Raw genomic sequence first — 25,616 nt, 5'->3', positions numbered from 1 at the left:
TCAACCTGCATTTGGACGCTTTCTTATCATAACTTTCAACTGGCGCAAATTGGCACAGAACCGTTGAAAACCGGGCGAATCATGTCCGTGCGGCATATCGACAAACCAGAAGCCACACTCTTCCTCGATCATTGTGACGCGCGCCAGTGGATGCAAATTGTTCCGATCGTACGTTTGAAACCGGCGCAACTCAGCAGTCTCAGGAAATAGGCGCAGCCCGCCCCTTCCCGACCCAATCACCCTGATCGGAAAGTGATCCCGGCCGTTGTCGATCTCGAAGCGGTCATATATGCCAACGTGTTCCTGGTCATCGCGGTGCAGTATGAACGCAACCTCGTACGACCGACCGTACGTGAGTGAGTGTAACCGTTCCAGACCGATGAAATGTTCCCCGTCCGGTTGACCGAAGCCTCGCCTGTACGCTTCCCACGTTTGATTGAAGGTATGATCGGGGCCATCGAAGCGGTTGTAGATTACCATCCAGCTGCCGTTTTCGAACGTTTGATTGCAGTACACGTTGTAGGGCGGTTCGGAACAAACTTTCAGCGGGTAAATGCCGGATCGTTGCTCTTTCACTGCACTGCAATCGGTTATTACTGGGTTGTGAGTGCACGATCGTTCTTGATCGTTGGCAACTGACGCCATTAGCGTTGCCATTTGGGAGTTGAGTGTGTTCAGTTGGTCGCTGAGCTGGACTAGCTGCTCCTGTACTTCCTTCAACCGTGTGGCAGTGAGATCTGAGGAACGATGGCTATTCAGATCTTCTTGTTCAGCCGTTATTGTGACGGCGATCAACACAGTTAAGAAGCAGTTGTAGAACAACATGACTTATGCGTTCAATGGCCAATAGTAAACTGAAGTAGAACGCTTCGAAGTAGCGCAACCGAACCGTACACAATTACAGGAAATCAGTAATGTGTGCAATGTTGTGCAAACCTTTTCAATCAATAAGCTTCAAGGCGGCGCTACAGCAAGGTCAAACATGAGATAAGGATGTGCTAGATTACACAGACAAAACTGACTTCAGGCAAGAATCATCAACTCCTAGAATATGCATTACGAAAAAAATGCATATGAAAGTATGTTGTAATGTCCCCTTTTTTAAAAAAAACGCCGAAAAGTATGCAATCCTTAAGACAAAAAGAGCATTTTTATCAGTGAAATTAACGTGTCGAATCATTGGAAGAAGCCAATTATTTTCCAAAAAAAAAAAAAAAAACATTGTGCTAAATAACAAGAAGCTCGTTTGAAAGAGAAAAGAAATTAAGAAACTAAGAATTAATTTTATAAACGGATAGGATTAAAACTGGAGCTAGAGAGCGCCAAAAGGCACGCAATTATTAAAACACACAAACTTTTCAGTAAATGCATGTAAATGTAACTCATGCCTAAGACGTGCTACTACGGAAGAACACTTTCATTTCACTGTTTTTGTCTTTTTCGCGCTTCCGTATTCTTCTTCCGAGTGCTGTGAGCGGCACGGAACGGCTGAAAGACACCACACGTTGAGCAAACCTTCCACATTGAAACGGCAACGGCAATTTCTAAACGTAAACAAAGCGCACCCTTTTCACCTGCACCCCAATATCTGCACACCAACCAATATCCGGTTTCACGAAATGTTGGCACGAATTGCACGCAGCATAAAGCGGCACTCGCTGCACTCGAAATTAGATTAAACGAATAAAATACGCCTCCCCCCCCCCCCCCCACTCCCACCTTCTGAACGCATGACCCCAGCATTCACTATCGCGTTCAAACGGCACACGATCGCGGCGATGACGTGTTTTGCGCAGGTCCCGTCGCGTATTGCCGGCGTATTGTTGTTTTTTTTTTCGTTTGCGCCTAGCCCGAGCACGATCGTGTTCGCGTTCGCGCTGCAACGCGGCCACAGAATTCAGTCGAACTCGTGATCTCGTCGGGAGCAGTCGTCGTGAAAAGCGTGTGTCCGCCGCAAACGAAACCTAAACCAATCCAACCAAACACACACACATACCCAACCACAACCACAGGGAGAGTGTGTGTGGTTTGTGGCACAGTTTTCAAAAAAAAAAGTTCTAAAGAGGCCGCCCGGTGCCTTTCCTTTGTGCTTTCCGGCCTGTGTGTGTGTGTGGAGGTGTTTTTCTGTATTTTTTCTTTCTTGTTCACTATTCACAACGAAGACCGGCAAGTGCTTTGAAGGCCGCGAAGCGAACCGCACCACAGGTAATATATAGGTGACGGGGGCCGGGACGGGTTTGGTGCTGATTTTTCGCTCCACTACAAACTACTACTAACGCACGCATCCTTTAACGTGCGTGAAACGGTGAAACGGAGAGTGCCAAAAGTGCGTGTGTTTGTGTGTGCTACATTTATAAACGCAGCGGTTAAGCGGTGCGGTGTGCGTATGTAGCCGGGAAAGCGGGGAGAAAGGCTAATTAAAGAATTTTGCCAGCACACAGGAAATACGCATACGTGTGCGTACGTGCGTGCGTTGATGGTTGAAGTGAATGTAGTAGCAGCAGCGCTGAAGGAAAATTGGCAGATGAAGTGAAAAAAAAGAAGGAAAAAGTTTCAACGGCAATTTCAGCTTCACTCAGCTGTGTGTTTCAAAGTGCACGCGTGTGTGTGTGTGTTTGTAGGGGTAGTGCAAATGTCATGTTTAATTATCATCCACTGCAATCGGTTCTTTGCGGGGTGCAGTAAGGGGAGGGGTTGGGGCTCACCACGAGTTTATTACAAAATGGCAATGAGGCAAAGTTTTGGGAAAGGTCATCGTAGCAGCCTGCGACCTGTGTGTGTGTGTGTCTGTCTGTATTGGGCCCGCGTTGGTTCCTTTTCGAGGTTATGTAACAGCGTGCCAAAGGGAAGGATAGCCAAAATCGTTCGTGTGCTAGTTTCATTGTGAGTGAGAAAGAGTGTTTATTTATTGGCGAAATGCGCGATCAGAATAAACCGAGTGAAATTGTGTATTATAATTAATTCTAATTCAAAGAAAGTCCTCTTAAGGCCTAGTGCGTCTAGAAACGACTTACCTCCCCCATTGCTATCGAAGCGAATTCAAGTGAAGTGCTTGTCTTCAGTGTTTTTCGTGAAGTGATCCTTTTTTTTTGCCTTTTATGCCTCTCTCCTCAGTGTGTTAAAATATTATACATTTCAAGAAGACCGCCCCGTCTTTCTAGAGGTACAAGTGGCCAGCGCCACTGTTCATCGGCTATTTTTGGAAGTTCGACTAATGGAAGCAAGTCAAGAAGTAGCCGAAAAAGACACACACGAAAAAAACCCCTCTCACAGTGATCATGGCACACTAAGCACGAGGGACAACACAAGCAGCAAGCGATAAGCAGTTGGGAAGGGGACTAGTAGCACTGAAACGAAAATAAGCTAAAGAAGGTTACTACAGTGTGTCGAGGCCAAGCGAGAGAGCTGGGAGGGAAATATTAAAAAAAAATGACTACAAAAAAAAAACCGCCTGTCCGCTGGCTGCAAAAATGGCAGCAATTTTGTTCATTAATACTTTTTTCGCGACCATCACAACATCTGCTGGGTGGGAAAATGGTTGTGATTTTTCGTGCGATTTTACATGACGTGTCACGTTTTGCACCGACAAAGTGACACTTTGTGCGTATGTGTGTGTGTGTGAGTGTGTGTGCACCAACTCATCACGATGATCTCGGCCTTCGTCCTTGTTGTGTGCGTCATGAAACACCATGCGCCTCCGTCGATCGACGGTACGGCCATATGGCGCACGCGGCAGCAAGAAGATGGATGGATTGTAACGCACCGCGAGCTCCGAACTAGCTTTACGGCGACGCTTCACAGCTTGGCCAGTGAAAATAATGATATTTATTTATAAAAGCCACTAAGAAAAAAGCTAAAAACCCCGCCAGACACCGTGAATGCTCATCGTCGCGCGTGTACGCGAGAGTGTAATTTGTAATTACCGAAGGAGAGATCCGCGGAATCGCAAATGTATCTTTTCTCCGTGCGTGTGTTAGAATACGCGCGCGCGCGTGTGTGTGTGTGTGTGTGTGTGTGTGTGTGTATTTCTATTATTGTTTCTCCCTCGGGTTGTTTTTCTCTTCTAAGGCACACTATTTGCGCTTGTCGCTCGGTTCGATGGACGGTGTTTTGTTTTGCGATTTTTGGCTTCTCCCAGACGCGCGGTATGTTCGCGGCTGTGTGTTGTGTGCTGTCCCCGTTTGCTAGTTACGCGTGATGCGTTCTGCAGGCCAGTATTTGGCACACACAGAGAGACACACACACACACCCAGAAGCAGCACACAATAAATGGTTGAGATATTTTTAGAGTAAACAGACGTCAGCTGCATGATAGACGGTTTATTAATACCTGCGATTCAACGGAGGTTGGTTGGCTTTCCCTTCGGTTTGGCGTTACGTTACACACGATCCAACCGTCTGCAAGGTACAGGGCTACATTGTATGGGAAAGGATGGTGGTCTGATAGCTAATGAAACGCATAGTCTCTGGGTGGCGTTTTTGCTAGTGAATGGTTGAATCACAGCGGAAAAGAAATAGAACTGCTCATGTTTTGTTAGCGTTTTAAAGGTTAATGGAGGTCAACCATTCATCCGTTACAGGAAGGAAAAATCACTACACCGATTTTTGCCTCATTAGGAGGATATTTTTTCTCCGACTAAAGGCTGTTTCAAATTAGTTTTATTTTTTTTTTAATTTAGACATGTTAAGCCTTCAATGTTCACTGTTGGATACAAGGTTTCACTCTACAAATCATTTCACTTCGATCTCAGGAGGATCTTATTTGAATTGATCTTGTACTAATTGAGAACCGATTTTTCCAACTCGGTTTTGGTTTCAATGGGTTCGTTTCATTTTCCAATTTGTTTTATCGCCCTCAAATTCCCATCTGCTTACGCTCAGGCAAATCGTTAAGTTCTCTTTCCCCCCAACCGCAAAGACCATCATCATAATACAGATGGATGAAAACTGCATATTAATATATGTTCAGCAAGCGTGTTCAGCTCCAAAAGGTTTCCTGCCTAAAAATAAAATGTGGCACCCTTTGCCCTTTTGCCCGATCCGCGATCGCTGCTGTTCCACCTACGCTGTTGGGAAAGAAAAAGAAGAAGAAGAAGAAGAAGAAGAGTCTCAAGTGCTCAGACAGTATAAAAGCAGAAAAAAGCCCCTCGCAAACTCAACTTGATCTTCTCTCGCAAGCGACCGTTCTCATTAGCGCGGTGTGAGAATTGGATTCCCTATTTGCGCCGTAGGGTTAAAGGAATCATTATTGTACTATTAATGAGCTCATTAGCTGCGAGAGTCTCTCAGAGTGTGAGTGTCATGTTACGTAAGCAAAATTATCGACTACAAAATTTAAAGTGAAATCGTTGACCTTTTGCTGTGCGTTATTGATTTTTTTTAATTTTGTGAATTATTTAACTAATTCAATTAAAACAGATGTAATAATGGGCACGTCACTAAATCATTCTCAACGCACATAACACTAAACTACAGCGCTAATACAACATGAAATTAATCTTCCCTAAGTATTGCCCGTTCGTGCAATAATTTACATCAATATTCACGAACCATTAAATCAAAGCTACCCACGCGTACGGTTCGCTTGCACAAACATCCCTTGGTCGCACTAACTTACTGGCCAATTATTCTGGGCCACCAGCTCCAGCCCGACCAGCTTCCGACCGAAGCGAGCTAAACGTGATGTAACTTGCCCCATTCCCGAAGTGATGCTTCCCCAAGGCATGATGGGTGTTTTAAAATTAACACCGACGTGAGATGCACTCGACCAGCCCGCGCTCTCAACCAAATTATTATTGCCCATTCCGTACGGTTGCCGTGTCACTGGTGCTGTGCGCGGAACATGTGCATCACATGGTTGTCCTACAAAGCTGTACAATGTTTATCTTCCCTCCCCCCACACACTTCACATTCGAGAGCAAAACACTGTCACAGATTGTGGTGAAGGTGAACAGTGTTCTTCGTCGGCTCTCTTGACCATTGCTTTCATATTACGGTTAAGGGAGGGGCCTGGAAGCCACTTTTGGGAAGGGAAAAGCGCGAGCGCGACATTTGATCATTCTTCGTGAAATTTAATTCAATTGATTGTTGCAACCCGTTCCGTCCGTTCCAAGGGGAAGCTGATCTCTCAGTGTGGCATTAGAATGATCGACGAAACACACACACACACCAAAAGGGCAAACGACACGCTTAACCGAGTAGATTGTGGTTGCATTTTTTTATATGATCAGGGTGGCCGGCTGTGCTGTGCACGTTTGGGGGTTTTAAAAAATATGATGTCAGCTTGCATCATCGCACCGCGTGCGGAGGAGGTGACTTTGCTCATCTGTCATACAAGAGCTGGAAGAGCGGGGACCGGGGTAATGGGGGGGGGGGGAAAGGGAAGGGTAAACATTCAGGTCATCTGTTCAGCGGTCGGCTTTCCATGCACTTTTCAGACCAGGGACGGTTCCATTTGACCGTGCTGCTGGTTGGTGGTTTGGCGGTGGTGGTGATGGGTATGATATGGTCGTTGCATTTCCACAGCAAACCTCAAAGTAGCGAAAATTTACGACCCATCGAGGGAATAGGCCTGTAGTCTTTGAAGTGATGAAAGGCACTTTTACAGGCGCCGCTGTGCCGCACGGCGAGCCGAGGATCGTTTTTGAGACAAAACGAGATGTTAATTCATTAATAATCTTGAAGGTTTGAGGGTAATGGGAATAGAATGAGAAGTACAAGAGGGTTTTTTTTGATGAAAACGATTAATCATCTTTAGAGAAGCTGTTGAAAGGATGGAAATGTGGTGGCTTGTTTCGATATAATGGTTACATTTAGTTGTAAAACATTTATTTTAAAGCAAAAACGCTACTGACACATTTAAAAAGACATCCTTTTCAACCTACTTATTTTGAAAAAAAAAAATGGTTTAAATTGGTTTTGGATGATCAAACATTGGCTAATACCTTTTTGACCATTAAAAAGTGTTGAAAATAAACGGAAAACATAAATTTAAATATAAATGGTCACGAATGCAAATTTAGGGAATAATTATCTAATAAATAATTTCATTGTATCATCCTTAACATTATTTCCCTCACAAAACCGCCATAAACCAAACCGAAATACATGAAAGGTACAATCTGCCACGGTCTGACGGCGTAACAAACGATGATCCCTGCCGAGCAGCTGCATCTGGTCAGGTTGATTTTGGCGCAAGACCCCCAAAATTCCTGCCGCTCGGAACGCCTCAAGTGCCCTTACAGGGCAGTAGACGAAGCACCGCCGGGGAGGTTGAGTGATCGCTTGAGAGCACCAAGAGCAGCATGTCTGGCACGGTGAATAACACAGACAGTTCGAGCAGATGTGTGTGATCACTTGTGTTCGTGCGATTTGCCCTCATTTGGACTTTCCTCGGCGCGCGCGTTTCGCTGTCTTATCAAACAGACTTTCTTTCCCTAAAAATAGCAACCCCCACCGTAGTCCTGGGTGGCCGTGGGTGGTGCACGCCACCGATGGTGATCTATATTTAAATGGGACGATCGACTGTCGTTTCTTCTCTCTTCTTGTTCATTTCCTTTTTTTTTGCTTCTATTTCCTCGACCTTCTTACTGGTTAATCGTTCACTGCCACGATGAATGGGTGGCGATCGCGGTCGCGATCGCGCCAATAAATAAACACACGGCCCGCGATAAAGATAGCAATTGCCTACCGAAAATAGGGCTGCCGCGTGCGAAATGTGTATGACGTGATCGTTATATTGGGACTTTATTTTGTCACCAATTTGCAATTATGTCAGTCCGGTACAGTATTATGAGTAAGTGTCCCGGTACGCTTTCGTGCTCCACTTTATCTGTCTAATATGCTGTACGATTTAAGCCCAAATTTATGACCTCGCTGTTGCCAGCTGTCTTTTGCGGTTAAATCTTTTGCACCGTTTTATGAAAATAAACGCACAGCAATAAAAGCAAACCACCACCAGCATTTTTAATTGCCGCTGGTACACAAATCCGTGCCGACAACCGAAATGCAAAAAGCGTGTGTGCACCGAACGGAAGCAACCAACCGATTTACATATGGTGTGTGTGTGTGTGTCCAGATCAGTGCTCGCATTGCTTTGCGCGATCGGACCACTTCGGGCAGCGCAAACGGTCCAGCAACACACACGCGGGGTGTGTGTCGTAAAATAGAACGGAAGACGTAAACAATTTGCCGAACATTCGATTTCTGGGTGATCGTGCACACTTGTGCGTGTGAGGATGGGTGGGTTTTCTTGAGCTAAATTTCCCCTAGCACCGAAAAAAGCACCAAGTAGTGCCAAAAAAGAAGAAGCATATTTTCGGATACAAAATCGTGTACTCTTCGCATGTCGTTTCGTGGAGGCGCCTGGTGGTGTGATATAAATTAATCATGGTTGGAAGATTTTCTTTTTAAACTCTTGCCAGTTTTAATGAGCACCGAAATGCATCTCAATGTTTATTCTTTTTTTCTTGCCCCTGTGTGGTGAAGATGATTTCATCGATGTTTTTAATTTTCTGCTCATAAAACACGGACAAAAAAAATGTTAAATTAATTAAAACACACCCAGGGTATAACGTTAAAGGGCAAAAATCGGGCGGGAAAAGATTTATTAAAATCACCCATTTTGTATCTCTGTTTTTTCTAGCGGCGCCAGACATCCGTGCAAAGTTGAGTTTACAAACTAAAAGTCACTTTATGCATTCCGGCGCTGATGAATCTTGCCCTTTATTTTGACAATCGCGCGCATTGGTCGCGCTGCATCGGTGGCGGATTTTATGAAGCTTCCCTTTTTTTCCTTTTCGAAAATTGTTTCACAACACCCTTGATGCAACATGGCAGCGCAAGCACAAGCTTAAAACGGGGAGCAAATCACATCACAAGACATTACAGCAGTTGAAAAAACGTTTGACCATTAATTTGATAGAATGACTGCCTGCCGAGATTAAGCATTCCTTCGGTGCCAGTTTAATAGCGAGCTTGACAAAACAACTCACCAGAGCGCCCCGTCGCACAACGTTCGCTAACCACGGGATAATCCTTTTGCTTTTAATTCTGTACTGTTGGGTTGAGTTGTGGGTAAAAAAGAAAACCAACACCAACACCATAAGGCGATAATAATTGACCCCCACAGAACGACGCATGTTTCCTAGACCGAATCCACCTATCTGCTGCAAGCTGTGGGGCAGGGGCAGCGCGACCATTTGGCACGTTTCAGTAATTTTATGTGCTTGCATTAGAGGCTCGTGTTCGTGTTGGGAAGAGAGGATTCGAGACTGTTTGCTCCATTTCCACACACGCGCGCGATGTCATGCAAAAGCGAAAAGTGTCCATACAACCGAGCACGAAATTGTGTTAAACTCTGCGTTAAAGTGACTGCGGGTTGGAATCGGAAGAATTAACTTTATCACATCTTTTTTTACGGTCGGTGCCGTGTGGGGTGGGGGGAATAAGGTTAGAAAAGGGAAGAGGAGGGTCATACAACAGTTTGAGTTTCTGTTGTGAGCAATTTATTAGAGAAAAAGCAAAAAAAAAGGATCAAAAACAAGGACAAGAAACAGAAGGTTAGATAGAAACATGAGTTTTCTCTCCCGATGGTACACGACATACATCTTTGTCAACGTCAAAAAATTGTGCGTGTGTGTGTGTATGTGCGTGTGTGAATGTTTGTCCCACTTACGCTTTCTCTAAAGTTGTCAGCAAAATAAAATAAATCTAGTGTCAAGTCTGTTAATTTATGACAGTCAGCATCAGTCTCCGGTTCTGACTGATGCGGCAAAGGCACGGTTTTTGGGGAGTTTGGGATTAATATTTTACCGACCATGATGATGATGGCCGTTGCGGACTAGCACGCATTGACACACATCAGTAGTGACCACCACCTGTCAGAGCTTGCTTTTGAATGGAATGAATCTTTCCCATATGTTCAATCGATCACCAGCGATGCGCGTCCACGATTTGCCACGACACAGTGGTAGGAACTAGCGCCCATGCTCATGCTGCCCCATCCTATCGCTTTCGCTTGGTTATTAATATATTTTTGCTACATTTTGCTGTGTATTAATTTTCCTCTACAATGTATTACTTCCATCCGGCGTCGACTGGGCGACGTTAGAAATGATTAGTTCCGCTCGTGCCAGCAACATCTGAAACAGTGCGTGCCTTGACAGTGTGAAATAATTTGTCTGTGTGTCTGCCGTCTTCGCGGCAAGTGTGTTCTTTGTACTCTCTTTGCGTTTTTTTCTTGCCTAACGTTTGAGTGAGTTTGTGTGAGTGTTCTTTGTGGGGCAAAGAAAAAACAGGCAGGAAGCACACAAGAGCATCTAGCAAGTGAAAGAAAAAGGAAGAAAGCTGAAGGAAAGTCACACGCGCGCGTGCTGCAACAATGTCTGGACCGCCGAATATTAACAACAATCAACTTCCACCCTCCAGCGGTGGTGGTGGTCCGGGTAGCGGTAGAGGATGGTTACGCACACCTCCACCAACGTACTTCCGGTCGCCCTCGCCATGGGTACCGCCCGGTTCGGCCCCTCCGCGGCAAAACTCGCCAGTAACGGCAGGTTCGTCGTCCGGCGGACCGGCCCGCGGACCGAGCGAGTTTGTCTACCAGCATCCAAGCTCTGGAGGGTTGCCGCCGTACGGTGGACCGGGAGGTGCTGCGGCCAGTAGCTACTCTACCACCCACCAGCAGCAGTACACCACGCAAACGACAACGTACCGCGCAACGACAGCAACGCCGGCCGCTGCCACTGGTCCCGCCCAGGAGTATCAGTTCCAGCGTCCGATCCCGTCGGCCATGACACCGACTCACTTTGTGGCTTCGGCCACCCACTATCGGCCCGTTTCGCCGGCTGCGGTCGCACCCCAGCCCTACCCGCAGTACAGTGCGCCGACCATGTCGCCCGTGTCGTCCCTGCATCGTTCGATTACGCCACACAGCGTCGCGAGCGGTGGTTACGGACCTCCGGTTGATTTCCACCATTCGGCTATGGGCCAACAGCAGCAGGTGCGACCGGGCTCGACCCAGAGCTCGGTGTACGGGGGCATGACGTACCATTACGGGCCAGCGGCTGGACCGTCGAGTCATCATCCGGCACAGTCGCAGTACGTGATCTACGATTACGGCGGCGAGATGGGACCGTCGACGGCGGAAATCATTGCGGCCCAGTCGCAGGACTACGTGGACGAGAAGCTGGCCGAATATCAGGCCACCATTATGCTGCTGCAAGGTGAGTGTTAGATGACGGTTGATGTTTATTTGTTTGTTTTTGCGTATCGAAGTACGTCAGGGGTGGTGGTGGGAGCTCGAGAATCGGAACTACTTAATTTTGGATTTTTGATCCGGATCCGATTCCGGATTTAATTCCGGAGCCAATTCCAGAACAAACTCCTGAGCTGATTCTATAGCCGACTACAAGTCCGGAATCGTTTGCGAAATCAGAATTGGATGCAAAATCAGGATCAGTTCTGGAATTGAACTCAGAAGTTCCAGAAACGAAATCAGTCCCAGAATCTTCCTGGGAATAGATCGTTTACAAGTACATTTGGCTTCTCTGCGACTATCAATACAATCGTAGCAGTATATGGCCCAGGCGTTTGGATGGCGTTTGGATTCTCTTGAATGTCGAAACCGACTCCGGAGCCGATTCTGATTCTAGAACCAATATCGATTTCGGAGCCGATTTCGATTTCGGAGCCAATTCTGAACCCGAGGCCGATTCCGATCGTAGAGATAATGGCAGAAACTTATGCCAGACTTACTATCCGATTCTGATTCCCAAGCCAATTCTGATTCCAGAACCTATCGTGATTTCGGAGTCGATTTCGATTCCGGAGCCAATTCCGATCGCAGTGCAAATGCCAGAAATTGAATCGAGGTTTATTACCCGATTCTGGAGCCAATTCCAAAAAATCTTTTTGCCCATCATTAGTTGATGAGGATCAAGCAATTTCTAAAAATATCTCCAAGGTTGTTCCAAGGTATATCCCTGTATATTGTGAGGAACTGTTACAACTTTTCCAGCAAATGGACGTTCTAGGACATCTTGTACACCCCCCATAGACCACTCTGAAACATATTTTTCAATATTGCTACATTTATTATCCAAGCATTGACGTCATTTGCGACTCATCTCGTCGATCACAGCCGCGGGAAAAATGGGGAGGGAAATTGTGGTTAGAAATTTTGAGTCTGCTGTCCATCAACCAGTCACAGCAGCTGTCAGCGGGCAGAGCTTTGCTTAACTGTTGCGTTTTGTTGCGCGCCAGCAATAGAATACAACCCGATCGGTCAAGGACGGTGTGACAAGCGCCGGTGTGTATGAGAGTAAGAAGTGATGGGAGTACCGGGCAGGGTTGTTATAATTTTTAAAGCAAGCAAACAAGATCAGTGTTTAACACCACCACTCTGCCGGTCAGTGTTGATTGTGCGTTGAAATTTCAATGTCACAGCCAATTCTCAAAGCAAGGAGAAGAGTTACTATTTTTGTGCACTACAACAGAGCGACAGATATTATATTCCACCGACGGGGCATTGCACAACGAGCTAGTAATTGCTTGCCCCGACGAGTAATGGATGGAAACGTGCCGGTCGGAGTTTTATGTGTGGTTCGTTTGAGTTCTGTTCAGGCGAATCACACGGGTGACCGAAACGGTCAAACGGTTGCTAATTGAGTTTTGCACAGCAAACACAAGAACACTGCATTTGCAATTTAAGTTACATCTTCTGACGCCTAACTCCGTGACTACGTGTGGCATGAATGGGCCTTCGTGGTGCTTTCCGTACCCGTGTCGTCTCAAAGCGGTGATCTCAACCGTTGCGTTTGAGGGTTTTTTGTTTGTTTCGGCGTGCTGATCGTTTGCTCATTGCCATCAACACACATGTGCAGCGCAGATGAGGCGATGCAGCCCGAAGCGAATGTAATCTTTGCCGCTGGAAGCATGTTTTGCTGCTACGGGTTGGAATGGCCTTTCGGATGACCTATTGGGCCGAGCTGACATCATCAAGACACGGCACGGCTGAAAATAGCACTGCTTTGAGCCGCACAGATTTGCTATCGACCGCAAACGGGTTGATGATAGGAGGGAAACAGATTGTTTGTGTTGTGATTTTTTGAAGATGTTTTCTAATCAAAACGGAAGTAAAAATCTCACCCAAAGCTGAGCTCATGCTTTTGATAAGCCGAGATTGCAAGTGAACTGGTGAAAACATATTGAGGATGATTATTTCTTCACACACTTCGCTTACCTCTAAATCTCAAAATCCACGTCAAAACATGCAATGAAGTAATAATTTAACAGCAGAGCATAAATCCAACACCCAGCTTGGCAGCCGAGTGTGTTTGCGCTGCCCTTACGCCGCGCGTCTAATGTTTGTGCGAAAGAGATGGCAGCAGGCCGTCGGTTTTTGGGACAAAAGTAGGTCACAGCATTAAAAACTTCACACAGACGATGATAGTACCACATACCAAAATAAAACGAAGAAAAAATTAAAAAGACCATTGATGACGACACAGCACAACGAGGGGACGACGACACACGTTTTGGGGGGCGAGAAAGGAGGGTTGGTTGTTTTCCTTTTTGCCAAGGGGTAGTCCACGACGAGGGTGCTGCGCGCCCTGTTGCGTCGTCATGGCTGCAATGCGCGGCGTAAGTGTTTGCGTGTGTTTGTGAATGAAAGCGAAAGTAAACAGAAAACACGCGTACGCTCGGCATTCGGGTTTTTGTTGTATTTTGAAGCCGAAGTTTGAAAACCGGAAAAAGAGAGAGAGAGAGAATGAGCGATGGTGAGAGAAAGAGAGAATAATCGATTGTTGGAGAGACAACTGCGCACAGAGAAACTGGGCGAGCGAGAGAGCGTGTGTATTGCGTTGCGTGAGACGGAAACCTACCCTCCGACAACCCCTTTGCTGCGTGCGCTGTTGCAGGGGTGGCTGTATTAGTTGTTGATGGTTTGGTAGTGCATTGTTAGTGAACTGTATAAAGATTTTTTTAAATACTTAATTTTAAATCGAGAATAGCTTAAAGTAGTTTAATAAAAGTTTAAAATAACTGTTAAACTGAACGTTACAAAATTGATTTTTATTAGTTAAGTTTTTTTAATTTCTATCAAATTTAAAGATTTTCAGAAGATTGTCCAAATGTACTTTTTAATAAGCAACCATAACGGATACGGTGTACATGTAAAGCTCAAAATGATGTAATTTAAAAAAAATAAAAATATTACAATAGTGCTGCAATCAACATTTTGCATACTTTTAGGCGCTCTGTATGGTCTATCAAGGAGATTTCAATGCGCTGAAAGCAAAAAACCGTAATGAAAAACTCGATTTCTAGCTTGGATGATACATGTTTTTAAAGAAAAAATAGTGTAATTTTGCCAGATTGTACTTTTTTACATTCCAAATTAGACAATCTAGACCAAATTTTTTGAAGAAATTTAAAATCATCGGTCACAGGCATCCCCTGCATTTTTGTCGTTTTGTTGTGATCGTCCCCTTCGCTCCAGCAAATTGCTGCGTATATTTTTTGTGTGTGTACGATTCTCTCAATTCTGCTCAACCTTCCCCTCTATTGCGCGTCTGCACACACCGCGCTTGTGAATGCCTAAACTAACGATACCCTTGGTGGTACCGTCATGCGTAATGGGCACTTGGCTGCGTTTGTGTCTGCCAGTGTGTGGTGAACGCGACCAAACAGCAGAAAGCTGTCAAGTGAAAAGTTATTCCAAAACGACGCAAGTGCTCTGCCAATGCTACAATCCGATACTGGAAGAAAGAGTGTTCCACATTCTGGCATTAAAAGCAAAAGGGCATCATAGATTAACCGATGCATTGTGTGATTGCAATCGAAGGCAGGTGTAGGTGGTTGATTTGAACAGTGCTAAGTGTGCTAAGGTGAACCAGTGTACACGTTCCAGTTTCGAGAAAATGTCACGATAGTTGCGGTCGGGACGAAACATATCGAACATCGAGAGTGTTTGTCGGCCTCGTTTGTTGATACGACAACGTAGCTAACGTGTTTGTGGATTGGATTACATCAGTGTCGATTGGATCGAATCACCGATAATAAATGTGATACAGACGAGTGTCATCTTTGGTAGCAAATAAGCCGGTTTTGCTACATCCGGGAATGGGGAAAAAATAGTAATAAAAAGAAACACTGCAGAGAACGTCGCGACAGTCGCGTTTGCTACCCAGCTTCTAATGGTATCGACAAATAGTGGGGTAAAGAAACGCTTCACTGCCGCAGTTGGATGTGTGAAACAGAGAGGAGGAACTTCAACGAAACGTGGAAGGCCACGTCCGGTGGGGACGGATTTTCTTCTGAGCACGTAGCTTTATCAGCAGAGGAACGTAATCTGCATTGCATCAACGCCGTCGTCGTGCTGCGATGTGAAGTCCATCGTCGGCTTCGTCTGAAAGAGCAAAAGCGGCCTCAGTCCAGCTGCGCTCCAGTCGCATGGGAAATAGCTCAAACTCATCTAGAATTGACCGTGGAAGGGGTGGAGGGGGAGGGGGGAGTAGGTTTTACAACTGACCTTGATGCTTGGTGGGGTTTTTTTTTTGAGAGTGGGATGGAGTGCTCCATAATTCCATAGCAATGCTGGTGTGCGTATTAATTGAAAGAATACGCGAAAGAGTGAGCGAGAGAGGGAAGAGCATTTTGTTATGATGTCGTTCTTTTTTCAAGGACAACTTTACGAGCGTAAAATTGATGCAAAGCAAGCAGAGTCCACCACGAATCCCGTAGTGGCAAGAAATCGGAACGAAGGTTTAACAGGCGACGAACCTGGTTTTAGCTGAAATGTGTTTGGCGAGCGCCACACGATGATGTCATACTTTCGAGCGATATATTGGAATTCCAGCTTCCAGGTTGAATAGTCTCCAAGACGCCGCACCATGCATACCTAAGTAAGGCACGGTGAACTCCAAAGCCCGAGCGGTTACGCGTATTTCGTGGAAGATGATGTTCCACGAGCTTTTCTTGCACATCGGCTCACACCAGGTTTTCTCGTTGCGTGATAATCTTGCTGAGCGAAAGATTGAAGGGGGTGAAACTAGCCCTCCACTACGACCCGTTGTGCATTGTGTTTGGCTGCGTAGTGCTATGCGACACGCACACACACATACAGAGACTTGAGTATCTCGCCAGACGTCAGCTTATCCAACCGTGCGCCCTCGGCCTTCGGGGTTCGTTAATGGGTGGCGCTGGGCGGTCAGTGGTCCTCCCTCTCCGTCCCCAAGAGAGCGCACCAAGCAACTGGAACTACGCTCTCAGCCGGGGTGGACGCGTTAGGTTTCGCTCAACCGCCATCGAAGACGGTTCGCAGTACGACGTCGCGTTCGCGTCCGTTCCATTCCGTTTGTTGTTTGGTCATTTCGAAACATCAAACAAAAAAGTCCACCGTGTGTAGCATAAGTTTGGAGTTTGGGGTAGTTGTCCCGTGCCAGTTGTTCTCTCCGTACGTTTGTAGTAGTGCCCTTTCCTTTGGGTCATTTCCGGTAGTAGTCCGACGCCAGTTCGGTGGGGCAGTCCGGCGGCAGTTATTGATTTTCGAGTTGAGCACGATTTATTTTTTTATTTTTCGGTTGGGTTTAATTAAAACCATTCCGTACGAGTGTTGTGTGTGGGTCGACAGTTGGAGGGGCTGTTTTCGCTGCAGTAAAGACCACCAGCTAGCGGAAGGGGTAGAACCAGCACACTGCATACACTACAACAAGTGGCCGATGGAAAGACAGTATTGCTCTTTGTGTGGTGTGAAATTTGCATGGCAACATAAATTAACATAAATTCGATTATCTAACCCCACTAGCGCGCAGTGTGGCATGAATGTTTTTAAATGTGTGCGTGTGTGTGTGTGTGTTTCTGTACGATGTGGCAAACAAAGGTCGTGTGGCTTTAACGTGTGTTCAGTATTGTTATGGTTGTTGTTGTTGTTGAGTAGTTGTTAAGAGAGAGAAGACTCAAAAGTACGTTCCCAAAAAGTGCTTTAAATTACTAATCCACTGCCACGCGAAACGCAATGGAAAATGGATCGCCAGCGATGTAATGCTCCACCCGGCAGTTCCGGCCGACCAACGGATGATACGAAACGACGCAAACTGTCACCGGGCCGCAATGTCCCCGCAGAGCAGGGCCGTTCATCCGACGAGGACGACGAAGACAGCAATGCGGCACTCAGCACGCATCATTACCGCGAGGAAAAGATTCTCTCCGTGACGGCCCACTCGGGGACGCACATTTCGCCTGCCCGGCGTCCCAAGCCGGGGCCGGCTTTTACCTCCACACCGAGGGCGGGTGGGGAGGAGGAGGGTAGTCCTGGCGTGTCGGAGGCAAGATCTAACAGCCCGGCCTGGTACAGTGCCTACCGTAGCCAGATGGTGCACCGGATGATGGATGGCAAGCGACAGTATAACAGCAGCCTGAACGAGTACGATATTCATATTCTCGAGAAGCGAGGTAAGCGTTGCGATGGAGTTAGTGAGTTACTGAAGAAAGAGTTACACCGGGTAAGGAAATCAATATCCGGATAAGTACCGAAAGGCATGCACAGATACTGCATGGCTCTCCCCGTGGCTTTCGACTAATCCAATAAGACGTTTGAAGGGTAACACACATTGCGCGAACATGGAAAGGGTTTTTGCATCGACACGCCTTAACCAACAAAACTAACTTCACTCTTCACGTGGGGCCCTTTGAAAGCGCACTCGAGAGCCCCTAAGCCTCGCGCCCCCGATTGCACATCGCGTTGGAACCGGTATCTGCCGGCTTCGCGAGCAAAAAACACGCTAAAAAGCCGGTTCACGATGGCTGTTTGCAGCAGCAGCAGCAGCAGCACACATATAACTGATTTTGTGTGGTTTTGGTGGCTTTTGTGTCGGAGGATTGTGCAGTGCGCCCTCTGCACAGACACCACAACTCTTCGCAACATGCATCTTGCGATCGTAAAAAGCCACGTTTCTTTACAACGCCACAACGCGAAGGTGTAGCTCCGTTTTGCTCACCTAGCAAACTAAGGAAGAAAAAGGTGTTCAGATTTTACTTTCCTTGTGCGTGAGGCGTCGGCGTTTTTGCTGAGGGCACAGCGAGACGTTTCTTGCCAGCCCCAGACAGGGCTGTGCGCGTCGCATTTGATGGTTATCGATCGTGAAGGAGTGGGAGTAGTAGAGTAGTCTCATAAATCCCGGCATGTTTATCGCGCACCCCGGCACGTATCGAGTGTGGGCGCGTGGTAGGTGTGGTACTTCACGAATCACCCCGTCTCGTAGATAGGGGGCTCTCATCGTGCTAGAAGAAAATTATTAGCAAAAACCTTCCGTCCGTGGGAGGGCACTGTAGATAGGGGATGGATGGGTGTGTCTCGCTCCAGCTGGAAGAAGTTTGGGTGTAATGGGTTTGGGTTTTGCTTCTTGGTTTAGCTATTGCTACTGTTTTGTTTCGGGGTTTTTTTGCTGATATCTTTCGCATATCAACACATTTGGTGCACATTCTCGGTCGCGAGCAGTCGATAAGAGTATCAAACGTACGAATGAAGGAACAAACAAAAGAATGGAACCGTTTTCTTAGCGACAGGCACAGACCCGTGTAAGGTTGTAAACATGTATGTTAATGGTTAAAATGAACGAGATAAAATGCACTTTTTTGGTGTAGTAGAGTCTAAAGAAATGGTCGGGTATCGAATTTGGACAGCTCGAAACTGGATCTGGGAGTGGGTTGCATCGAAATTAAAGGAGACACATACATTATTTTTCCATTGGCTGCTGATTGCGGTTAACCAGACTCTAAAGAAACAAGTTCAAGATATTTTGGAATTGTTTTTGACACTTTCTGGAATTGAAAATAGCTAAAATATGTTCATTTAAACACCATTCGTGTGACTTTGTTGGAACATTAAGCAATTAGGAGCAAATATTTGATTATTATTAATTATTAATAATCAAACATTTGCTCCTCATTGCTTAATGAAAATAATGAAGAAACAAAGTGAAAAGCGAAAGAGAAACACTTGAAGCATAAATCAAAGCGAGAAAGAAAAAACTAAATTATGTTATATAAAGACCGAATTATTTGACATTGTGCTCTTGAAAAAGTGAATATTTATTGCGACAAAGTAAAAGGGCAAATGTTTCTATTTTAGTTTTCATTTTTTTACTGCGCGAAACCCCACAAGATAACCCCCCCCCCCCCCCCCAACCACACACTCACATGACAGCGAGGGCAACCTGTAACACGATCATTTTTGCATTTTTATTAACCACGTGGTGATCTCACACAGAAGCAGTCGCCGGCACACTGGCGACCGCTTCTCGATCGCTTTGCAGTGCAATGACGTCGATGAGGAGAGGGATGGGCCGAGGCTACTACTGTATGTATGCATGTAACTACTTTTACAATACCCCATCCACCGGCGTGTGCTCGTTAGTCACGTGTTTCATCAGTTCAATGCTAATCGATTGTGTCGGGAGGCGCTATTGCGGTAGAAATATCCATAAAGGCAAATGCACACAAACAGTATGGCAATACTTTGTAGATTTATCGTTTCGAGTAGGGAGGGGTTTGACGATATTCATCGGAACTGTTTGCAAAATGATTAACGAATATATATGGCCGGCTGTGGGAGTATTGCGAGTGAAGAGCACTTTCAAGCGCAAACCACAAATGATGCAATGTTCTGCGGGACAAAACAAAAAAAAAAAAACCTCAATAAACCCAAACAATCAGTACCTTGTGGGCAGAGCTAACCAAACTAAAACTAATTCCCAACAATTAAAGCAAATTGGGCAGGGCACAAACTTGGCGCAAACATGCGAACCGAGCTCCAATCGTGCCCAAAAGCCGGCGCCATCAATTCGCTTGGTGTACACGACACAAATCCAGCACAAAACACGGAGATATGTTACTATATATTTTATCCTCGCCGGTTGCATGGAAGGGATTATAAAACAATTGGAAGCAAAAAAAAAAAAAAGAAGAAGTGTTGTAAACCATTCAACGGTGCTGTGAATGCCGGGCGTTTCCGTGAGACAGCCGGTTGTTTGAGTGAAATAATTCAGAAACAAACAACATTCCGCCAAGCGGGGTGCGTTTCTATGGTCTATCCGAAGTGCCAGAGGGAAGCACCGGCGGAAAGGACCAACGGCACCACGTATCGTATCGGAATATCGGTGGTACTTCTGCTTTTGCATGCCCGGAATGGAACTGGCAAAGGAATTTATTTACTTTCTGTACCATGGTAACGAATTTCGAGTGAAAAGTTTCACCGTGGTACGAACACCATGGGTCCGACACACGGGCTCTACAGTAGGTTGTAGCAGTTCAAACGGGTAAGGTCGATTCAGAGGTGAACTTTTGGGACCTTTGGTTGGGTAGTTTTTTTGAGTGTGTAGTGTGAGAAATTTTGTGTAATAGTTTCTTGATGAGGTGATTGGAGACAAATCTGTGAATTAGTTTGATCTTTTGTACACAAAACAGAGCTGAAAGTGATGACGTACTTCGCTGCGCACAGATGAAATCACATAAAAGTTGCTGAATCTACACATATAGTTTATATGTGATATTAATTCATTTTTCTCCCGTTTGTATTTCCCAGATGAACAAGAACGTGTACAGAAGAAAACTTTCGTGAACTGGATTAACTCATTTTTAAGCAAGGTAAGTGCGTTTTTCACCTTAAACAAGCTAAGTCTTAATGCATCAAACGGCAACGCCCTGACGCTGTGAAGCCCCCATTAAAAGGTTATGAATTTCCACCCCAATGGAAATGAAGCTTTCGGAAAGATTTACCGACAGTTACTTAGCTCTTTTCCATGGAAAAGCAAACATTACTAAACGATTCGTTCCACCTAGTTACTGGCAAATAAAGGCTATCGAAAGAACCTCACAACCCATACGCTGATACGCTATCGTGCGAAAAGCAGAAGACTCACATGGCTAAAGTAGTGGAAAATTAGGTCATCCACCATGGATGTTTGGTTGCCAACATCGCCGGGCAATGCATTAAAGTTGCTAGCAGGGATAAAAGCTTGTTTGTTTCGGCCGTGTTAGTTACGGCGGTAGAGTCAGTGATAGTGGTTGTAGCTGTAATTTCCGATAAAAGGTGTTACGGAATGAATTCTGATAGGGAATAGGGGTTCAAAGGCTTCCACACAGGAAAGAAACTAAAAAGGGTCTATTAGAACATGATTTTGCTTTTCATATCACAGTGAAGGAATGTTTATTTTCACTCATTCCAATAGATTTGTTCCGCCCTGTCGATCTCTACTAATTTGGTCCTTGTTAATTTCCTTTGGAAAGTTTCAGCAGTTTGTATTGCTTTTTTCTGATTGGCTTTTGCCATTCGGAGAGGACATGACGTAGCTGTGCTTCAAACTGTACAGTTTCTTTCGTTTGCCAACGATAGGCAAGTTTGTAGCCATTATTACGATGGTCGTATACGATAAAACCAAAGTCACATGATTGGAGAACACTTTCTATGACGGCAGTGCGGAGAGAGACCTCCGAAGGTACTACATCAGGAAAGCGCTGTTTCAAGTGTTGACAGATGGTTGTAATTGTTACTGGAAGACAAAATGTTTCAATAGTTTTGAAGAATTCCTTGGAAAGAGTAGAGTACTTACAAACATGATTTGATTCGAGAAGGATGTGAAGAATTGCAGGAGATAACATTAGAGAAGCTAATAATTTGGACAGAGTTGACGATTTTGAAGAGAAAGAATGACAATTTGGTTACAAAACAAAGGTTTCTTGGATACAGGAATGTAATTTTAAAGAAGAGTTTCCATTCAGCGTACAATCTACTGAATGAACTAATCAATCGATAAGAGTGATGCAATGTGCTTCGTGCGCAAAGGTTAAAGTTCTACGCCCTGAAATGGTATAATGCATTTTGCAACACCTTCTCTCCAGTTCAATCGATCAAAGTTTGATTGTTTTGCACGCCTCGCATCATCGTTGCACTTTTTTTGTTTTTGCTCTTCCCTTTTCCAGCGCATACCACCATTGAAGGTCGAAGACTTGATCCATGACCTTAAGGATGGCACCAAGCTGTTGGCCCTGCTGGAGGTGCTGTCCGGCGAGAAGCTACCAATGGAAAAGGGAAAAGTCCTGCGTCGGCCCCACTTTCTGAGCAATGTTAATACAGCACTACAGTTCCTTACCAGCAAACGTATCAAGCTAGTCAACATCAACCCGTCCGATATTGTCGACGGACGTCCGGCTGTGGTTTTGGGCCTGATCTGGACCATTATTCTGTACTTCCAAATCGAGGAGAACAGTCGTATTCTACATTATCTGAACGAAAATTTGAGCGGCTCGTTGAGTTCGTTGGGCAGTAGCAGTTCCGCGTCGAACATACCGAGCTTGAGCGCGAACAAGCAGGTAACGTACAGTGGTACGGCTACGGTCGCAACGAGCAGCAAGGAGATGATGAAACAGGGCCCAAAGAAGACACTCCTTACGTGGGTGAACAGTGCCTTGCCAAAGTAAGTGTTTGAAAGTGTGTGTGTGTGTTTACTAGGAGGTGTTATAAATAATCTAATATTTCTTTGCGTTTGCAGGACAACGGGCTTGGAGGTCCGTGACTTTGGACCGAGCTGGCGCGATGGCATTGCGTTCCTGACGCTGATTGATGCGATCAAAACGAACGTCATTAACATCGCCGAGATGAAGAAGTATAACAACCGGTACCGTCTTGATACGGCGTTCAATGTCGCGGAGTCGGAGCTGGGCATTGCACGTCTTCTGGATGCCGAAGATGTCGATGTCAACAGTCCGGATGAGAAGAGTATCATGACATATGTCGCACAATTTCTACACAAATACCCGGACGTGAAGGTATGGTGTTGGTAGCCATGCTGGATGTTTCTCACATTAATCTGAATCTCTTCTTTGCAGAATATCAATTCAAAGAGTGACAGCGAACGCGAACTGCTGGAACTCCTGGATTGGCTTCGCCGAACGGTACGATACTACGATGGCATGCACGGCAAGTACCCCAACAACTACTCCATGTACGAGAGCGTCAACGGCGAAAAGCTCGAGAAGCAAAACATCTACAAGAAGGTGAAGAGCATCAATGCCGCCAAGATGACGCCGGAAGTGCAGGAGCTGAACAGTCTGTGGACCCAGCTGGAGCGTCACATGCAGCAGTGGCTCTGGTATCTAGACAGCAGCCTGCCGGATCAGTTCGGTGCGATTGGCCGTTGGTTAAGCAATGGAGAGAAGCTGCTAAACGATGATGACATCCCGAACAACATGAACGAAGAGACGGCTTCACTGATCAGCAAGAAGCTCGAGGCGCACAAGCAATTCTTCGCCTCGTACTACGAAGTGCGGGAAACTTTTAACAACGTGAAACTTACTCCACTTGCGAAGAAGGTCCCGCTGGGACAGTTGCAAAACATGGAAAAGCGACTGCTTGATATCGAACCGTGCGCTAGACAGCGTCGCATTAAGCTGAAGTATCTGGAGCACAAGTGTTGCCTGATCGCTTTCTTGAACCTGCTCGAGAACAAGATCAACGGTGTGAAGTACAACAACGAGGAGACGGTGAAGCAATCGCTGGATCATCTGAAAAACTTCGTCACACGCAACCAGATTATGCAGGAGTTTGAGAAGGCGCTTATCGACATGCGTCAGGTGATCGAGGAGTACAAGATCGATGGTAACATCACGAAGAAGGAGATGTACAATATTGATGTGTTCCTACACGAGATCGAAGATCGCTGGAAGAACGTTTCGTCCCGGTTGATATGCACGGAAACGATGCTCGAGGATGTGCTGTCGCATTGGCAGCGCTGGCGCACGTTGGTACATGAGATCGAGACGTGGCTGAGGCAAGCACACGATGCACTCCAAGGCACCGAAGACGAGCGGATCGAGTTCTTCCAGAACATCAGCGTGTACAAGGAGAAGTTTGATGCGCTGACGGATACGTTTAATATTCTGAAATCGACCTGCGACCAGGAGACGGCCGTTGCGCTGGAACGAAAGTATGCACAGCTGGGCGGACATTGGGAGCAGGTGTTCCAGCACACCAAGCAGTATCTGCACGTCGGAGACATTCTGCAGCATCGTCAAAAGTTCAAGGCTGATGCGGCGCAGCTGAACGAATGGATTCAGCGTACTGAGACGGCACTGGGACGGAACAACTTGCGCGATGCGGCTGAGATTCGGCGTTGCGAGACGGAAATCAAGCAAATTGCTTGCGAAATTGAAGCGATGGAGGAACTGTTCAAATCGATCAGCCGTAGCTTCCAGGCATTGATCAAGGAGTACTCGCGCGATGAGGTCGACCGTATGATGATGATGATGAAGAAGCAAAAGGAAGCGTTGGTTCGGGTGCGTGCACAAATACCGATCAAGCTGCACCTGTTCCATCAGCTACTGACGCAGCAGGAAGCGCTCGAAACGGGTCAGCGAGAAATCGCTCAATGGTTGGATGAGGCCGAGAACCTACTGATATCTTACTCCTTCACCAACGATCCGCAGCAGACGAAGAACAATCTCGCCAAGCATAAGGCTTTCTTCAACCGCACACTGTACTACAAATCGATGCTGGAGAGTAAGAACAACGTGTTCCAAAATTTACTCAAGCTTACCGATACGGACAGCAGCATCGATATGAGTGATGCAGCTACTAAGATGAAGCAACTAAACGATCGCTTCGCCTACGTCATCAACAACGCAAACGATTGGGAGTACAAGCTTCAGGAAAATCTACGCGTATGGGAAAACTTCACCGAAAGCAAACAGAAGGTGGAGTCATTCCTCCGACAGGCGGAAGCCTTCCAGAAGTCAGCCATCCCGGTGGACAAGGAAGCGGATGCAGAGTCCCAGCTGGAGTTCTTCAACTCGGCCGACCAGACGAGCATCAATACGCTCGAGCGTCACACGGAGGATCTGCTAAAGTATCTGCCACCGGCCGAGCAGCAAATACTGATCGCCAAGGTGGAAGACATCCAGCGCCAGTGGAGTGAAGTGATCCAGCAGATCCCGCTCCATCTACTGAAGGTTGAGTTCCGGCTGAACGAGCTAACGTTCAACGGATGTGCGAACGACATCGAGAAGGAGCTGAACGCTGAAGAGCAGGCGTTCAACTGCAACGAAAACTTTGAAGCCATCTTGCAGCGTAATTTGGACTACTTCAAGAAGAACGATCTCCAGCGGGTCGAGCAGGTGCTGGGCAATATGGAGAAGATCAACTACATCTATCTGGAAAAGTCTGCTAACGACCAGGCGCTGGCTCCGCTTTATCAGCGGGCGAATGATAGTTGGATTGCGATCTGTAAACGAATTGACAGCGTGCGCAACATACTGCACAAGATTCCGGCCCAGTGGGACGCTTACCACGCCAAGTTCGACGAGATGAACGGATGGATGGATCGAGTGGACGAATCGCTACGCCAGATCATGGCGGAGAAGCAGACGATGGAAGAGTTCGAGCAGGAAAAGGCGACCTTCCAGGTAAGTCGACGTGAGATTTCGGTTATTATCTGAGGTACTAAACTATACTAACTGTTAAATAATATCACTTTCCATGCTAACTGAAGCTAAAAACAATCATGGTAAACTGTCATAGATGTCACAAATGATCATGTTGAAGTTTTTTTAAATCCATG

General features: G+C 46.2%; 2 protein-coding genes and 1 long non-coding RNA gene across 9 annotated transcripts in view; 1 reads left to right on the top strand and 2 right to left on the bottom strand.

Moving 5' to 3' along the window:
• Positions 1-825, bottom strand: LOC121595634 (angiopoietin-4-like). Its single transcript, XM_041919737.1, has one exon. It carries the CDS (start codon positions 823-825, stop codon positions 1-3), a length of 825 nt encoding a protein of 274 aa, XP_041775671.1.
• Positions 826-1,908: 1,083 nt separating this feature from the next.
• LOC121595288 (nesprin-1) overlaps positions 1,909-25,616 on the top strand; it is an 85,480-nt gene continuing 61,772 nt past the window's right edge. For 4 of the 7 annotated variants that reach the window (XR_006005150.1, XM_041919166.1, XM_041919162.1 and 1 more), the window contains exons 1-7: positions 1,909-2,205; positions 10,112-11,225; positions 20,588-20,649; positions 21,985-22,478; positions 22,554-22,830; positions 22,891-25,461; positions 25,548-25,562. Coding sequence is in view for 6 of the 7 variants with exons in the window: in XM_041919166.1 (XP_041775100.1) it covers positions 10,382-11,225; positions 20,588-20,649; positions 21,985-22,478; positions 22,554-22,830; positions 22,891-25,461; positions 25,548-25,562 (4,263 nt within the window). In the remaining variant the exon portion in view is untranslated. Of the gene's footprint in view, positions 2,206-10,111; positions 11,226-14,670; positions 14,892-16,810; positions 17,458-20,587; positions 20,650-21,984; positions 22,479-22,553; positions 22,831-22,890; positions 25,462-25,547; positions 25,563-25,616 lie in introns of those variants that run through there. The other 3 variants (XM_041919163.1, XM_041919161.1, XM_041919165.1) reach the window with 3 other exon arrangements.
• LOC121595291 lies at positions 21,187-21,945 on the bottom strand. The gene is made up of 2 exons (XR_006005151.1): positions 21,615-21,945; positions 21,187-21,554 (listed from the first exon to the last, which is right to left on the bottom strand). It is a non-coding gene; the product is annotated as an uncharacterized LOC121595291 (long non-coding RNA).

Source organism: Anopheles merus, chromosome 3R, assembly GCF_017562075.2.
Source record: "Anopheles merus strain MAF chromosome 3R, AmerM5.1, whole genome shotgun sequence".
In the NCBI taxonomy this organism is placed as follows: Eukaryota; Metazoa; Arthropoda; class Insecta; order Diptera; family Culicidae; genus Anopheles; species Anopheles merus.
This window is presented reverse-complemented; position numbering and strand designations above follow the sequence as displayed.

Coding starts and splice junctions, on each gene's coding strand:
- LOC121595634 (XM_041919737.1), bottom strand. CDS start 825: ATGTTGTTCTACAACTGCTTCTTAACTGTGTTGATCGCCGTCACAATA.